The 17988-nt window shown below is 42.2% G+C and overlaps 1 protein-coding gene across 4 annotated transcripts in view; it reads left to right on the forward strand.

The window, feature by feature from the left end:
* The first annotated feature begins 8662 nt into the window (after positions 1-8662).
* B4GALT6 (beta-1,4-galactosyltransferase 6) overlaps positions 8663-17988 on the forward strand; it is a 33069-nt gene continuing 23743 nt past the window's right edge. The window contains exon 1 of one of the 4 annotated variants that reach the window (XM_030490253.1): positions 8663-9379. In XM_030490253.1, the coding sequence (XP_030346113.1) occupies positions 9265-9379 (115 nt within the window). In that variant the 5' untranslated portion in view covers positions 8663-9264. Of the gene's footprint in view, positions 9380-17848; positions 17854-17988 lie in introns of those variants that run through there. The other 3 variants (XM_030490244.1, XM_030490262.2, XM_032920019.1) reach the window with 3 other exon arrangements.

Consider the following 17988-nt stretch of genomic DNA (forward strand, 5'->3'; position numbering starts at 1 on the left):
ATGATTTATTATTTGTGATTCTGGATAGCTCATATACCTCTGATAACATGGTGAATAATCACACAGCCTCCATAACTAAGGCTCCTTATGCCAGCAGTAGAGTCTGTAAAATGTAGATTAGGTGCTTTTTTTCTCTTGGTTGATTATATGCGAAAGCCTGAAGTTATATGACAGGACTATACCCTCTATCTAACTGCACAAGTCTCTCTTTACTCTCTTTAACCAATATCAATAAAGGACTGCACAACAACACATGTTCTGTGGCTCTGATCTGTGCTATGGGGAAAGGGTGAGAAGCTTACTCCGAGTTTGCTGATGTGTAATGATATGATAATGATTTATTTAATCATATGGTACTCTAAAATGTATGACTCATCTGTAAATCCAAAGGCAACAATTAACTCTTTTATTTACTGTGTTTCCCTTTGCTTGTCCCTTTCAGAACTAGAGAAGTTTGTCAGTGATAAAAACTACTAACAGCTCTGAACTGACTCTGAGAAACTGGCTGAACACAAGTACTCCATCACTGGAAAGATAAGACACTTACGACTTCCTTGTCATGATGATAGACTTCATTGAAGTATAAAACCAACAAAAGTTACAGAGCACCAAACTCCAACCCTGCAGAAGCAAGGGTCTGCATTCTTGTTCTGTAGTAGAATGGATGCACACACACAAAACAGACATAGTGAAATATGAACTTAGTTGTTTCCTATTAACTTAATTTAAGGTAAAAGAGTATGATTTAACAAAATATCACAGTCTGGGAAACCTATGGGAGAAATGCTGGAAGCAAAGAATGCAAGGCCTTGCTTAATATTTAATTTTTTTTTATTCCACCTGTGAAAGAAAGTAGACTCACAACCCTGTTGAATAATGCTTTTTAATGGTAGCAGCTGCAACACACTTACAAACTTATTTTTGAATATAGAACTCAGAGACAGCAGTTATTAAAAATAAGTTTCAGGTCAAAAGTTGTACTACTAGAAAAATCTGAAACATTCTCAAAATACTTCCAGTTTGACAATTGATTTAATAAAGAGATTATAACTGATGTATTGAGGTTAGGTCACATGACCCAAAACTTAAGTACGTTACTGTGGTTCTCAGTATTTATTTGTGCGAATTTTATGTGTTTGTGTGCCACATTGACAGACATTAACTTTCCTTGCTAAATTAGTCTAGATCACCCTGACACAAATTGATTTAATCTCTAACCATAATTAATCTTTATCTTCATCTTTTAAAATCTTAAGCCTTAAAAATCTTAGATAGACTGCATTTTATTGGAATTGTCAGGCCTGTTCTCATGATTCTTAACCTGAGCTTTTTAACTCAAGGCATTTTAACTCCTTGTTGATCTTGTAAGAAGGATTACATCTCAATTATTGTACAGGATCCTGGAATGCTGCTGCCCTATATAACAAGGTGTTGTTAGTAGTAATCAAGCTGCTAAATCCAAGTAAATGAAAAACCAAAGGTATTTATGAACAATGCTGACAAAGTAAAGTGTAGGATTAGTGATGAAACCATGTTATGCTCATGTATCGACCTTTATTAGTACCATTTAGGAAAGCAGAAAAGGCAAGGAAGAAAACTAAAGAGGTGATGGCAAAGATTTAAGAAGCCAAGCCATGGAAAACATTTCATTGAATTCCCTGTGTTGAGAAGAAAGCTATCATTGTGCTGGTTTTGGTTGGGGTGGAGTTAATTTTCTTCATAGTAGCTAGCATGGGGCTATGTTTTGGATTTTTGGGTTTATGCTGGAAACAGTGTTGATAATCCAGGGATGTTTTGGTTATTCCTGAGCTGTGCTTACACAGCTTCACAGCCTTTTCTGCTCCTCACACCAGTCTACCAGTGAGTAGACTGGGAGTGCACAAGAAGCTGGGAGGCAACATAGCTGGGACAGATGATCCCAACTGACCGCAGGGATATTCCATACCATATGGTGTCATGCTCAGCGTATAAAGCTGGGGGCAGAAGGAGGAAGGAGGGGATGTTTGGAGTGATGGTGTTTGTCTTCCCAAGTAACTGTTACTGTGGTGGAGCCCTGCAAACCTGGAGACAGCTGAACACCTGCCTGACCATGGGAAGTGGTGAATGAATTCCTTGCTTTGCTTTGCTTTGCTTGTGCATGCAGCTTTTGCTTTACCTATTAAACAGTCTTTATCTCAATCCATGGGTTTTCTCACTTTTGCCCTTTGGATTCTCTCTCCCACCTCACCAAGGAAGAGTGAGCGAGTGGCTGTGTGGGGCTTAGTTCCCAGCTGGGCTTAAGCTACAGCAGCCCTTTTTGATCACCAACATGGGGTTGAAGGGTTCGAGGTAATGACAGACTTCATTGGAATGTGCTAGATTGAATTTGTAGCTGTTATTGCTGGTTAGCTATTGCCAGGCTCCTCTGCTTGCCATGGGGCTTGCTTGCCTCTCTGTATCTTAGACTCGAGTGCTCATCAGTGGCTGCTTTTTCGTTTTGCTACTTGTTGTACCACTGTACTGCTTATTGTCTTACTCTGCTGTGCCTGGGAACAGTTTGATAACAGCAATGGCTATGTGCCTAGGCTGGCAGATGGCTGGGGCACCGCTGCTGTTTCTGCGCTGCTGTATACCAGACAGGCTAGAACTCCAGTGTGAACTTGAGTTCTGTGGGAGACTAACTTGAGGGACTGTGACCTGTGATGAGGCCACATGGGAGCAGGACATTCAGGAAAAGATGCAATATACAAATGGACTTATGAGGTAGACTTGACTATTGATGCCCTTGCACAGGTAATCCATGAATGTCAAACATGCACCATTATCAAACAAGCTAAGCAGCTAAAACCTTTTTGGTATAAAGAATGATGACTGAAATATCAATAGGGACAGCCTGGCAGATTGATTATATCACGCTACCATGAACCTGCCATGGCAAGCACCATGTGCTTACAATGGTGGAAGCAACTACTGGATGATATCCTGTGCCCCATGTCACTGCCTGGAATCATAGAATGGTTTGAGTTGGAAAGGACCTTAAGATCATCTAGTTCCAGCCCCCGTACCATGGGCAAGGACGTCTCACACTAGACCATCTCGCCTAAGGCTCTGTCCAGCCTGGCCTTGAACACTGCCAGAGATGGAGCATTCACCACGTCTTTGGGCAACCTGTCCCAGTGCCTCACCACCCTCACAGTAAAGAACTTCTTCCTTATATCTAACCTGAACTTCCCCTGTTTAGGTTTAAACCCATTACCCCTTGTCCTGTCCGTACAGTCCCCGATGAAGAGTCCCTCTCCAGCATTCTTGTAGGCCCCCTTCAAATATTGGAAGGCTTCTATCTTGGGCCTTGAAAAGCACGTTTTACAGCAACACAGTACCCCTGAAAGAATTGAATCAGACAACTGGGCTAATTTTTGAAAAACATTCATAAACATGTGGGCCAAAAATCACGACATTGACTGGGCGTGTCATATCCTTTATCATGCACCACCCCCTGGGAAAACTGAGTGATAAAGGGGACTTGTTAAAAACTACTGAGAGAAATGGGTGGTGGCACATTCAAGCATTGGGATACATGCCACTTGGCTAGTTAACACTAAAAGATCTGCCAGTTGACCTGGCCCTGCCCAACCAAAACCCCTGTGCACTGCAAAAGGAGATTAAGATCACCACAGCACGTATAAGGAACTTGTTGGAGAAAACAGTGTGGATTATTCCTTCCTCAGGAAAGGGTAAACCTATTTGTGAGACTGTTTTTGCTCAAGGATCTGGGTACACTTGGTACCCAGCGTATTGCAGAAGGACGGGGAAGCCCAAAGTGTACCTCAAGGCAATTTAATTCTGGCTGAAAATAATCCATAATTCGAGTTGCATGTTATGGGAATTACTATAGCAGGAACCCCTTGTTGCTAGGAAAGCTAGGACCAAGGGGAAGAGGAGTTAACTGCAATATTAAATGGCCCAAAGAAACCAGGGGTGGAGATTGTGATGGAAATACCTTTAACTTCTTGTAATCCATGATTTGAGTTGCATGTTATAGGAATTACTACAGCAGGAACCACAAAAATCAATGGAGAACAAGTCTTACAAGAAGCAATTCAAGTGCAGCAGTGACCCAACCTGAGCTGGCTTTGGTGTTCAGTAACTCCACGTAACACACCATCCCTCCTGTGTGAGTGACCACCATAACAGATGGAGCCCAGCGTTTAGATGAACTCAGTATTCACAGCAATGTGCACAATTTGGGGGAATTTATGGATGTTTTACAGACATTTCACAGGGGCTAATTTCTGAATCCGGAAGACCCACAGACTAACGGAAAGATATCTGTGTATTGTATCAAAGGATGGGAAGGGACTGGTGGGTAATGAGGATGTATTTGATAGTGTGGGACCTGAGGGTGATGTAATAATAAAGGGTGATGTATGAGGGTGATGTATGGAATAAGGGGTGAAGAATGTGCTGGGTTTGGCTATGGAAGAGCTGATTTTCTCCATAGTAGCTAGTATGGGGCTTTCACCTGTGGCTCAGGAGGTTGCTTGGAACCAAGCTAGGTTTGTGGCTTGGCTGCAATTCACCACGCTTGTTTGAGGAAGAGACAGTGTGAGTAGGAGAGAGCTTTTGCAAAAAAAGGGTGAAAAAATCCTTTTGATTGCTGGGGCTACTAACTACAGCCTAAACAAGGGAGCTGGACTGGCTTAGCTGAAAGTAAAGACAAAGGGACAGTCAGCAACAAGAGCAAATAAACACGACTGTATTGGAATTTACAGGTAGGGTGTAAGAAAGACAAAATTATATTGGTATTAATGATTAAGCTTGCAGAAACAAAGAAGACAATGCAAAAATTGCAAGATTTATGTGGTACTTTAATACTTCATTGTTGATAAAAATGGTTTTGAACAGATGAATGACAAGAAAAGTTGTGGCAGAATCATGCGATCTTTCTACCTGAACAATACAGAACACGGAGGCAGTCAGGTAAAACTTAGCAATGTGTACAGGAGTATTAATTGGAGGAAAGGCAGACTCAAGATAGATTATCACACAGAAGAGAAAAAACAGCTAGTTGAAAAATAGTTTATCATATCTGATTCAAAGACTGGGTATGAGCAATAAGAAGTAACATAAACATGCAGCAGTAAAAGATCTGAAGAACAAAATGTGAGATTTTGAATTAGTATTGCAGACTGTAAAACTGGATGTTATATGTGCAGCACATTCATATGTGTATTGTTTTAACCCGCAGCTGTAACTAGTGGTTTAAGCAGAATAACACCTTCTTCTTCCTTGGGTAGTAGAACCTCTGACACAGCTTCAGTGATGCTTGCGTCAGGCTCAGATTCTACACTTGGTGACTACAGCAGTTTAAGATACTTTTGCTTCTCTCAAGGTCTTCCAGCATTCCTTCCTGCCCATTGTCTCACAGTGCCCTATGTCCACAATTATAAAACCACAATGGTTTGGGGTGTCACTCTTTCAAATGAATTCCAGAAGTCACCCAGATGAAAAATCACCAAACCTATTAAAAAAAGTGCTGTTAATTTTCTCCAGCAGATCAGATTTTGTTGACATAGCATTGTCAGGCACAGTTGGGCCCATCCAACATGGGAAGCATGTTAGTTTAATTTCATACATGTACTTTCTATGGCAGTATTCGTTGGACTTGATGAAATACATGACCTTTTGGAACAAGTGACAGTTGTGTTGGTTGTTGCAGCTTTGGAGACATTGATGGTTTTACAGTTGTTGCTCTGGTGAGATCTTGTTGGATTTCGTGTTTGCTGATCCACAGAAAACACACTTTTAGATAGTTAGATTGAAAACAGGAATGAAGAGGGAGATTTTTTGAGCTATCATCTTCTTCCACAGTAAGCTACAATTGTTTATGAATTTTCTGCATAACCTCCATTGCAGGATGCAATACTGCAAGGTGCAATGTATACTACATGGAATTTCCTTTTCTTACAATAATAAGTAAATTGCAATATTATGACTTATTCAGAGGAGTGATCTGCTTATTGTGCAGTAATCTTTTTACTGAAGAAAGTAATATTTAAAGAAGATGGAGGATGTTTCAAGCGTTCTCTTCAGAGCAGATACCGGGGCCTAGCCGCCTGCCACAACGGTGTGTATGAGTCATGCTGCTGCTCCTGCAGCGTCCTGCTGCTGGAGAATCAATTAAACATGACACATCTATCGTTTGAAGCTCCATTTTGATACTCGTCCACAAATGCCTCTATATATTAAAGTTAAGATATTGTTCCACAGGTTTTTCTCATGCTCATCGCAGTAGCATTTAAAGTCTTACAAATGTGTACCTAACAGTCTAAGGAATTAAAATAAAATTAAGACTGTTTGAGCTGAAGACATGGCACTTGCTTTTAGTTATGCAGGCAGTGATGTGTATGGCACCACTTAATGTTCCTCCGCACAAGTTATGGCCAGTCTTAAGATTTCATGTACCATGGAGCTCACTCTTGTCTCTGACAAGATTCTGCAAGTCGTCATTTTATTGATCTTCTACTGTCCTTCTCTATGTTTACAGCACAGAAACAATTATTTTAGTACAATAAGAAAACCTCTAATAAAAGTGGAATACCAGAGAAGCACGTGTCAATTGATACTCAGTTATTAGTTAATAGAGTAAATCAATAGCTTTAATATGTAAAAATAAAGCAGTAATAGCACTTCATTACATATAAAATAAATTTTACCTCAATGTGAAGTAACATGACATAAAGATACAGTACATTTTTGCTTCATAAACCCAAGTTCATGTCCATGGAGACCCTCTGTATTACAGTCAGCTGAAGCTTCAGATTTGAGCCATATATGTATAGTAGTTCGATGTTGTACTTTTATAGCTAGCTTTACGCTCTGCTCAATAAAACAAATGACATACATAAAGTTACATAGCCACTACTGGCGATTCAGAAACAATTTTGTGACAAAAGGCATCACTCAGTCTATCCATCTCTCTGATATACCCATTGCAATAACATCCATCAAAATATTACTCTCAAATCTCTGCTTCAGAGCTGAAGGAGCAGAATTTTTTTCTCTCCTATGGAAACCCTTATTGGGAAATTCTTATGTCTATGCTCTGCATCAAAGCGACAATCAGGAAATAATGTGATGTGGCTACCGACTGTTACTGTGTGCACTGTGTTCTACTGTACATAGAAATGTTCCCGTTCAACATCTAGCACGATTAGAGGATAAAGTAACTTCTTTTTGACTGTTTAAGGTCTTTTTAGTAAACATGCAGTTTTGTTCTTACTATCACATACTTGCATCAGTACTTCACTTGATTAACCAATAATTTTGTATTTCTAGCTCTGATGTTTACACGTCAACTGACTTAAGCTTTCTACCTCTATGATGTAAAAATACTAATATGGAAGCCTGCAGAATTTTTGGAAGCTGCCTGTGACTGAAGGGAAAGAAGTGATAAGGTCATCTGCTGAGCCTAAAGGATAAACTCTACTTGATCATGAGCTGTGCTGGCTGAACAACATAATTTATCTCAGTTATTACTGAAACAAAATGAAGTTATCAGAAATGCCTCTTGCATAAAAACCATTGTGCAAGTATAGTGACTGAGACAAAATTGTATTTGGAGAAGGAGGGGTAGAGCAATTCTGTATCTGCATTCTTTGTACCTTATGACTGTATAAACTAAACACACATTAACAATAGAGACCTGGATTCTTACACAAGCAGATCCTGCAGCCATGTCAGCTGCGCTCAGGCACATCCTGGCCTGCTGCCAGCAACTCGGCACACATCTTTCCATCGGTGACAGCAGTCTGCAGAGGAGCCATTAGTGACTTGACCTTATCACCTAGCAACTTGCGGTGACCAAGGTTAGCTGCTAAAGCAAGAAAGATGAACAGCGACTTGATGTGGCGCTTACGTTAGCGGCTTTTAAAAAACACCTTTGTCACGCGATGGGCGTGAGAGCAAACTGCTAATGGAGTGTGTAAATTATCACATTAGAACTCAGCACAACTGTAGCCAGATGTTCAGGAAATGATTTCTGATCTGCTCTGTGGAGAACTGGTGGGTCTGCTAGCCCTGACTCCCGCCTCCAACCCTTCTGCACTGAACAGCAGCTGAAGTGCGACGAGGTCCGCCTGCAGCTGCGCTTGGCGGAGAGGCAATACCGACCGTGCAGGGGAAGCGAGCGGGGGTACAGCACCGCCGCTGCAAGCGGGCCGAGTTCCCGAGGGGCACGGAGGGCTCCTGCCCGCGGGACCCGGCCGATCGCCGCCGAGGTGGTGGGGCGCTGGAAAGGAATCCCTCGCCTGCCGGGAGCGCCCTCCCCATTACGGCTCCCCAACGGCTCTTCCCGCCGCACTCTCACATGACGGCCGCGGAGACCCCAGCCACGCCGGGCCAGGCCGCCTCGCGCCCCCCTGCACCAGCCAATCAGGACGGAGGGCTCGCTTCTCCCCGTCCTCCCATTGGCCCGTGGCGCAGGGCCGCGCGCGCGCCGCCGCCGCAGTATAGCGGCGGCACAAACCGCCGGCGCTTCATCCCCCCCTCCCCGCCCCTTTCGCTCTCAAGTCTCCTCCGGCGGGGCGCGCGCCCGCCGCAGCCCTGCAGTGCCGCCGCCGCTGCGCCGGGGCTCGCGCACGCTCCAACCGCCGCAGTAGCCGGGTCTCGGCGGGGCGGGGCCGGGCCGGGGTCGTGCCGCGCGGCTGCAGTGCGCGCTCCCCGCCGGTGCGGGAGGAGAGGCGGGAGCGGCGGGGTTGGGCCGGGCCGGGCCGGGCTGGGCGCGGAGGTGACTGCCCGCCGGCAGCGGGGATGCTGCCGCCGCCACCGCCGCCGCCGCTTGTGAGGGGGCAGCAGGCGGGAGGGCGGGCGGCCGGCGGCATGAGCAGCGGCGGGAACATTCCCCGAGTTCCGCGGCAGCGCTAGGGCCCCCTCCCCGCTCCGGCCGTCACCTGCCAGCCGCGGCGGCGGGCTCAGCCCGCCCGGAGGCGCAGCGCAAAGGAAGGCAGGGCCCCTCCGGCCGGCCGGCCGTGAGCGGGACAGCCGGGCCGGCCACAAAGCGCTGCCGCCGCGTTCCCCCCTCCGCTGCCCCTGCCCGCCCTCACCGGCAAGCCCGCTCCCGGGGAGGCGGCGGGAGTTGAGGGAGGGAGGAAGGGGCCGAGCAGAGCCCCCTCGCCGCCTTCTCGCTGCCCGATCCATGGGAAGAGCGGGCCGCCTCCCTCTGGGAAGCGCCGCCGCGGCTCGCCGGGATTGAGCGGAGCGGCCGGCCGCCGGCGCGGAGAGAGGATGCCACTGTTCCGGAAGGTGCTGCGGGTCTCCAATCGCTCCATGCTTGCCTTCATCTTCTTCTTCTCCTTCTCCTCTTCCTGCCTCTACTTCATCTATGTGGCCCCCGGGATCGGTGAGTCCGGAGCCGCCCCCTCGGGGGGGTGTGAGGGTGGAGTGGGCGCCAAGGCCCGGGGGGCGGCAGGCGCTGTGGGGCGGCCTCGGCGGTGCTCACCCCTCTTTCCGCCCGCCTACCCCGGCCTGTCACGGCGGGCACCGCGGTGGGGAGGCGAGGGGCGTCTGGGGTGTGGAAACGCAAGCCCCGCTGCCGAGGGAGGGTCAGGGCGGCTGGCGCGGGCCGTCGCGGCGGCGGTAACGCGTGTGTTAACCCCGCATCTTTGTTCTGTGGATTTCAAATGCTCTAGAAGATTCAGCTGCTGTCTCGAGGTAGGTGAATGATGTTCTTGGCTTACTAGGATGGAAAAGTGGGGCAAGAAAGCAGCGCACCGTTTCGTCGTGTTATAAATTAATGCTAGGAACCAGGAATGAACTGCGAAGCTGCCTGCTGGACTCACTTCAATGCATTCATCTTTTAAGTCATTAGTAGCAGCGTTAATAATAAAGCATGTGTGAACAGAAATTAAGAACCAGTTTGAATATTTGTTATCTGTTTCTGTCAGTGAGACCTCTCTTCACAGGTTTTACAGTTTGTTAACTTCCACTTCTGAAAGAACCATTTCAGAGGGGAAACAAGCCATTTCTTTAAGAAAAAATCTACGTAAAAAAACTGTGCAAGTCTGGGTCAGCCAAAAAAAAAAAAAAATGGTGCTCTTTTTCTTGGTTTGCTCTTGCGTTGTTTCTAAGAGACCATCATCAGGCTTTTTCTCGCTGGAGGATCATTTCAGAACTGGTTAGCCTTACCTCTGAGCTAAGGCAAGTGGTATCCTGTATGGTGCCCTGTGACATGTCACTGTGGTGGGGGTGTATCAGCGAGGCAATGTTTTCCTTTTTTTCCAGGGAACGTTGACACTTTCTGCTGCACTTCTCTTGCTTATAGGGTGCTACCTAAATACCTGTAAATCCATCTTGCTCGTTGCCCCCAGTGCTTAAAAATCCTCTCTGCAGTCATTACTACAAAACGTCCACATTGATTTGACCACTTTATCTGCAGGAATTGTTTCCCGTTGACCAGTATCTTTCTGCTATTTGGCTTCCTATTGTTCACAATCTTCTATTTAGCTTGTAAACCTTTTCAAGGTGCAGTTTCTTTTCCCATGCTTACAGTACTTCATACAATATTGACATACCTATCAATTATTCTTACGGTTAAAGTAAATACAAAAAGAATATTAGGGAATGTATCATGTGTTGGAGTTCTTGAGTTTCTTGTCGGTCAGCGTTTCCCTGCTGAAATGGAGGTAATTGTCTTGCAAGTGAGAGAATGAGGCTGCTAGGGTCTATTTGGACGTTTTCTTTCTATGGGACAATAGTGCAGTATCAGAGTGGACTTTAATTACAAGCAGTTGGTGTATGATTTAGAAAGCAAAGTACAGCTTCCACATCTTTTTAAGTAGGTGAAACTATTAGCATCTTACATAATGTATGCAGCTGGAGTTTTACTTCATTATTTAAATGTTTCTTCTTCAATGGGTATCTTGGAAGTACATCCTCTTACTAAAGAAGACTTATGCAGTACCATGTTTAGAATCGAAGCCTCTATTGATGAGGCTTCTTTCTTGCTGCTCAGGTATTGGGGTTTACGTGTGTGTTCAGTTTCCTTTGTACCAGAAGTGAAATTAAATCAACAACATGCACCAAAAGTATTCCTGTGGGAGGTTAGTTAGGTCTGATCACCCTAAGGAAAAAAAATCATACTCCAACTGGGGTCTCTTGCTGTTTCGAATGTATTTATTGCAGTCAGCCCTCTCAGGCTGTGGTTTAGCGATACAAAAATCTTCAGTAGTTACATGAGTTTGTGAGATTACAGCTCTTTCCCGTGATCGGTCTGTGGGGTGCTGCCCTAACTCTGTATGCAGTTGCGGTGTGAGCTTATCCATCTTAAACCAAAACTCTACAGTACTGGAGTTATTCTTTGTCTGTGGCACTTCTTGGGTCCAGTTTGAAATGCTACAGTGCTGTTCTGGTCTTACTGGGGGAGAGAGTACAGAAAGTGGTAAAGGAAGGAGCAGTAGGAAAGTTTTTACTCTGTTAATCTTAACTTGCCGGCTTCCAGGTGTGATGCGGATTTCCCACGAATTTGCTACTGGAAATGTTACTGTTACTGCATAGAATGGTGAAAAGAAGGTCAGATATTATCTTAAAACTAACAGGCATCCTTGCAGTATTTTTGGAAAAATGTAAGTTGTAAGAATGTAAGACTGTCAAAAAACCCAGTAACACCCCAACCCCCAAATTTATAGGCAGATGATTCGTCCAACAATCCTATGCTGTATGCTCATGCTGTTTGCATATTGGAATAGAATAGACTATTTCAGTGTGCTCACTGAGTGTGATGAAACAGATGTACCTAAGTCAAAAGTGATTGCGCATGTGTGTGGAGAGGAGGGCTTAAGATTGCTTATGGAAGTTCAGCCACGTTACCTGTTAGCAGCTTTTAATGAAACATATTCTGCAGTTATCATAAATGAGTGGGGTCTGCCAATTTGTGTGTACAGATGTTTTCGTGAAGGTATTTTGGTCCATCAGAACACTTCCTCAACAAGGTGTAAGGCACAGTGGCAAAGAGGAGGAAAGTTCTAATTGTGTTGTAGGGAACTGGAGCTACTCCCTGGCTGGTTTCTCTTCCTAGTGGTCAGAGGAACTGAAAAGAGAGGGAGACATTGGGCTCCCAAATATTTTATAAAGCAGCAGTGTACTGGACAGTGGGAGGGGGAAAAATAAGTGGGTTATGTAGCAGAATGGCTTCCTGAGAGGTCAAAGCTGAGTGAAAATTTGAATTCTTATGGGTTAATAGAGCAGGATTCCTTCCTAGCAAGCAGGTCATGGATTATCAAAGGGAGGAGATGTCTGCACAAGTAATCTCTTAGCACTGGAAGAATTCTCAAAGAGGTCATTATCACGTACATTCCCTCTGTCCTTCACGCAAATTAGAAAATAAGTTACCACATTTTTTTTTTTAGTGAAATTGCAGATTTTGTGACAAATGCAGTTTGGGTCAACTTGGAATACTGACAGTTTGTTTAGAGGGGAAAAATACTTATTTTAAGGTGTTTAATAATTTCTATTTGAAATGTTTTTATTTGCACAATAATTACTTGTATACAACCTTTTTTTTTTTTTTTTTTTTTTTTGTAGAGGCCTCACAGAATGTTCCTTCTTTGGGAAATAGAAACTTGTTATCCCATGTACTTAAGAATATGAGGAGAGGAAAAACATTTACATTTCAGGTTTTCAGACAATTTCTGTGTTTTGAGACTAAGACATATAATATTCCACATAATATAAAAAAAATAAGTTTATATGGTTGAGAATAATTCATACACTATGTTAGGGTTGTTCATGTGCTTCATTTCCCCTCTTCTCTAAGAACAGAAGATGGGATGAGGTAGAGAAGGCTGCGACCCTACTTTAGCACCCCAGTGGCCTTTTGATAGTCAGAGGAGCTCAAGCACAGAAGCAGACTGATTTCTAAGGGCTGATTAGAGAAGACAACTATTTTTCTGGTTTTCATTTTTCCTATTTAGTTGAATGGATGTTTTGAAGCAAAATCTAAAGGATAGGATGGCAAGGTAAAATGGTAGAAAATGTTTTAAATGTCTCAAATTTAAAAATCTCATTTAAATGATACTTAAATGTGATAATCTCAGGTATTTGACAGAAGCAGATAACAGGTGCTACTTCTCCAGAAAGACTACTTTTCTTATAGTACTTCATCTGGTGCTCCTTTTCTGGTACCTGAAATGAGAAGATACAAACTGAAGTTGCTGGTTTTGAATTAGTCAGTGAAGGTGGCCTGTGATTCTGAACCTTCACTGGAAGTTACAAATATCCATGTGTGCTGCAGTTAGAGACTAAAGAAGCTAGCTGAAAGCAGGCGTCTTTGACACCAATACATTCTTTTTCATGTTGTAGATAACAGTACTGACAAATGGGACTTAAATAGTCAATGTCTGGTGCTGACAGCTATTCAGAACCTATTTAGGTTCAAGTTTACATCATAGAAAGGATCCAAAGATGAGGACAATAAGACAAAGTAAAAAGGCAGGGGTGACCAGGAGAGACCATTTACTGATCTGTTTCACTGCCAAGCCAATATGAGTATTGCCAGAAATTTTTTTTTTTCTTTGCTCTTCCCCATTTTCTATCAGCATCATAACTGAAATCACATTGCACAATATAACTGATCTCAGAAAATGATCTCTTACTTATCTCTGGGTTAATGACTCCAGTAGAGAACTTTTACCAGACTGGGTGGAAAGGTACCTTAGAGCTCTCAATAATGCAGTCAATTGCAGTTTAACTTGGCCAGCTTGGACAAATTTTCATAAGAACTAGTTACAGAACAGCCGTCAGGGAAGATGCAGCTTGTCTTTTACATCAGTAGCTAGAAATCCTGAATGGCAGAATAACATTGAGAAGGAAAAAACAACCACTGTTTTCTCTATTCTGGTCTTCTGCTTCTCTCACTAAAACTTTTTAGTACTTCTCTGGCAATTCTAACCAAAGGGCAGATATGCAGGCTAGGTGGTGGAACTTGGAAACACCTCCATTGGTTTTAGCTCACAATTTTATATCTATCTATTTCATATTCTGTTATTGGGAAATAATTCCTAATACTCTTTTTTGAACTTGTGCAGAAATGGAAGAAAGAGCTGAATGTGCTATTAGCAAGATAAATGGTTGCCAGGTTTCCAGGTGCTGAGCCCGTGGATACGGGCACAGCCTTTGTGCTAATATTCTTTGTTCCTGGCATCTGTGGCAGTTGTGGTATTTCTAAAGACTTGCTGTTTGATCATAGAATGATTTAGATTGGCAGAGACCTCTGCAAGTCATCTGATCCAACCTCCCTCTGAAAGCAGATCCTACCAGATCAAATTGCTCAGGGCCATGTCCAGTTGAGTTTTGAATAACTCCAGGGATGGAGGTTCTGCAGTCTTTCTGGGAAACCTGTTCCACTGTTTGACAACTGTGAGAAAATTGTAATACGTACTTGTGATTTCCCATCTTGCACCTTGTGTATGTTGCTATGTGTCTTTTCTCTGTGTACCTCCAAGTGTTCAATTTCATCTTCTCTCTACACTTCTACTATATAGCTGAAGACAGGGAAAAAAAAAAAAATTCATCCTCTCCTTAGCTATTTCTACATAAGACTCTACATACCCATTTCTTTCCATTTCGACTTGTACATCATACGCTCCATCTTGGAAGCTTTCCTCTGGGCTTGCTCTGGTATGTTAATGTCTGTCTTTTACTGGGATCCCCAAACTGGACTCAGTACCCCAAATATGGTTTCACAAGTTGCTGAGTAGAGGGAATAGTTGCTTCTATCAGTCTGCTGTTGCTAATACAGGATCACATACATGTGTTTGCCTCAGTAATACACAGATGGTAATGCTTTGTCTGAGGGTTTTGTGATAAAGCCTGTGTCTTCAAGGCAATAGGTGTAATGCAGGGGCTGCACTGAAATAGAAATAGTACAGCTAGCCTGTTTTAAACAACAGAAATCATTAGTTACTCTCCTCCTTTGATGCTGTGTGGAAATATCATCTGATAAAAGGCTGATGGTTTTTGCAGGATGTGGTAGATGTTCATGGGGTTTTTTTGCTGCTATTGCCGCCTTTTACTCCTTTCTAGAGAATTGTTCTCATGAGCCTCTTACAAGTTTCTTGATCGAATGAAACTTGTCGGTCTCTTTGTTTCATAATTTCTATAGGGAAATGTCTGTACTACAGACTCCTGGTTGTTGTTTGGCAGTTATTTTCAGCTATATTCCTGTACTAAGGTTCACCTATTCTTAAAGGGTTCATTTGGAGGCAGGAGTAATTTCATCTAGATGCAGTGGTCTTTTATCTTGTTCACATTACAGTTTTTCACTTCAGTTCTACAAATTGCAACCAAACCCTTTCACAGAAAAATTTTAGTCACCTTTCTACGAGTAGGGTCTTTCCTTTTTTTTTTCTTGTGCAAAGAGGAGCATGAGGCTTATGCATTCTTCTGGTTGATCGCTGATTTCCAGTGATCAGAAGTTTCTGACTAATGGCTTGAGCTCATGAACTCAGGCAGTTTCACAGTCATTCCTACCACCTGATGCTGAATAAATTATTGCAGTTCAGTCATTCATGACTCTTTCACTTTTACTAACAGATAAGCTTTGACTAAAGATGCATATTTCTTTCTGAATCAGTTGGTTTGCATCTTTGTCTGATAGTTTTCCTAAAGCCCTTAGGTATACTTGGTTATTAGTCAGGGAACTTGCCTGCATACGATTTCATGGAGTATTCATTTTGTGGTTGCTTTTAGTCAAAGAAGGAAAAAAAACCCAGGAACTTAGGGTGTGCAGCTAAGGACAAGGTATGAGACCTCATGTGAAATCAGTTTTCACTTAAGCCAGCCAGTTGTTTGAATGTGTTCTTCTCACCTCTTGAGGAGGAGAAGCTGTATGCCCTGGAAAAATTTATTTGAACTGTAGTGCTTTACTGACATGGTCAAAGCTGTAACCAGTTCCACATTTTTCAGTGGTGAAAGTTGGCTTATTTACTGGCTTTTCATTGGTAAGAAAAGTGACTATCACTTCTTGCTTTTCTACAGCTCTTAGTCTGTTTTGGGTAATCTTTTGTGTTCAAATTATGCAGTGATTTTATGAGAGCAGCATGCAATGATTGTGCGTTGTGTGGGATCCAGTGCTAGATTCTTAGAAATACAGTGCAGAGATTGATTTCAGGAACTGCAGGTACAAAAGATGGTTTGTCTTTTTTCCCCCCCTAGGTATCCCCAGTGGTTATTTCACTTTCTTAAAATTGCAGTTGTCCTTCTTTGCCTTCACTTGGTGCTCTTATTCTTTTTTTTAAATTGAATTTATGATGGTACTTGGACTATTTGATTTTCAGATACTATAGTTTTCTATTTTTGCCAGTAACTGAACTCATTAAAACAAAAATCTGGAAGAATCAGTAAGACTTAGGCTTAAAATATCACTATAAAACCGTTTAATAGTTGATGTTCAAAATTGGCCTGCCTTAGAACAGTCTTCATTGAACAAATGTCTTAATGAAATTTAGTTATGTATTTTAAAGTCAAAATTTTGCTAAAATAGTAGAAATTCAAGTAAAAATATTTTCTTTCCTGATGCAATCTGCATTGAGTGGAGGGAAAAACCAAACCAAATAAACAACTTGTATTGTTGGTGGTTAGAGCAATGCTGAGTTTTAAATTTCTGTAGGATACTGTTTCAGAATTAACTACTGAGTTATTTCTGACTTGCTATATAATCAGCTAATAGCCTGAGACTGGAGGATAGAATAATACCAAATGTGTTGGAACACTGTACCATTTATCATGCATAAAAATATTGCTAAAAAATTTTTGATTTAAGTTTTTTTTCTTCACCCATAAATGTAGACTTGATCAATGAGATTTTCTTATTTACCATGTATAATATATCTAAAATACATATAAAATAAATAGTGAACTAACTTTTATTCGATTCCTCAGACTTGCAATCAGAGGACTCATCTGTTCGGCATGTCCTTTGTGGCAGTGAGTATACAGAGATTGGTTGGAGTATTGAAAAAAAAAAAAAACCAAACCAAGCCACCACTAAAACCAATATTGAAGTCTCTGCACCATATGAATGATCACTATTAACCTCCAGAAACATTGGTAGGTTTTGGTATTTTCAGGAGATTGAGGTGATCTGTATCTCTAATATACTTTCCTTACAAGGAGGTATACATATGCAGGCACAAATGCAGTCTCACCATCCCTATGAAAGAAATTTGGATTTATTATTAAATTGCAAATAGTGCAAAATTGATATTAAATATTCAACAGCAAATGAAGTAAAAAATGTTTCAAGGCATACTGTTTTTTGCCTTTTTTTCTGGTTGTTGCATATGTTTTAGAAACAACTTCTGATTAACAGCAAATTTGTAAAAATAAATAAAGTCCTATGGAAGTTGAACAGTTACTATAGGATTTATCTATGTTCACTGTAAATTTCAGTTTGTGAATAGGAGCCGGTTTACAGCAGTCTTACATTGCTTTGGGCATCGTTCTTCACTGCAAAATTGTTTAATGAATCTGTTTTACAGACTAAAGTCCTCATCCCGTAGTTGTGGAAAATATTCCTAGCTCCTAGAATTGTGACTGTGATGTTTTAGAAGCAATCTTCAGCTGAACTCTACTTAATGTCTATTTAGGTTAGTTGTAGAATTTAATCTTTAATGCTTTTGTGTTAATTTGTCATGCATGAACTCTGCCAATAGGGTATTTATAACTTTAGTATTGCTAAGAATAGTATCATATAACCTTGAGATGAGAAGAGATCTGTGTGGGACTTGTTCTAGAAATGTCCTCATGAGATGATTCCCCATTTACAATCACTAGCAGAGAACTTTCTGTTAATCCATTCAAATCCATACCAATTTTTATGTAATGTGTTGAATGCACTTTTTAGAAGTCCTGTGAAAAAAGCTGTTGACTTGCAGATGAGTAACATTAGGGACAATGATCATTTGGCAAGACCTATATTCTGTATAGCTGTGTTTATTGGATTTGAATTTTGCA

Source organism: Strigops habroptila, chromosome 1 (assembly GCF_004027225.2).
Source record: "Strigops habroptila isolate Jane chromosome 1, bStrHab1.2.pri, whole genome shotgun sequence".
NCBI lineage: Eukaryota > Metazoa > Chordata > Aves > Psittaciformes > Psittacidae > Strigops > Strigops habroptila.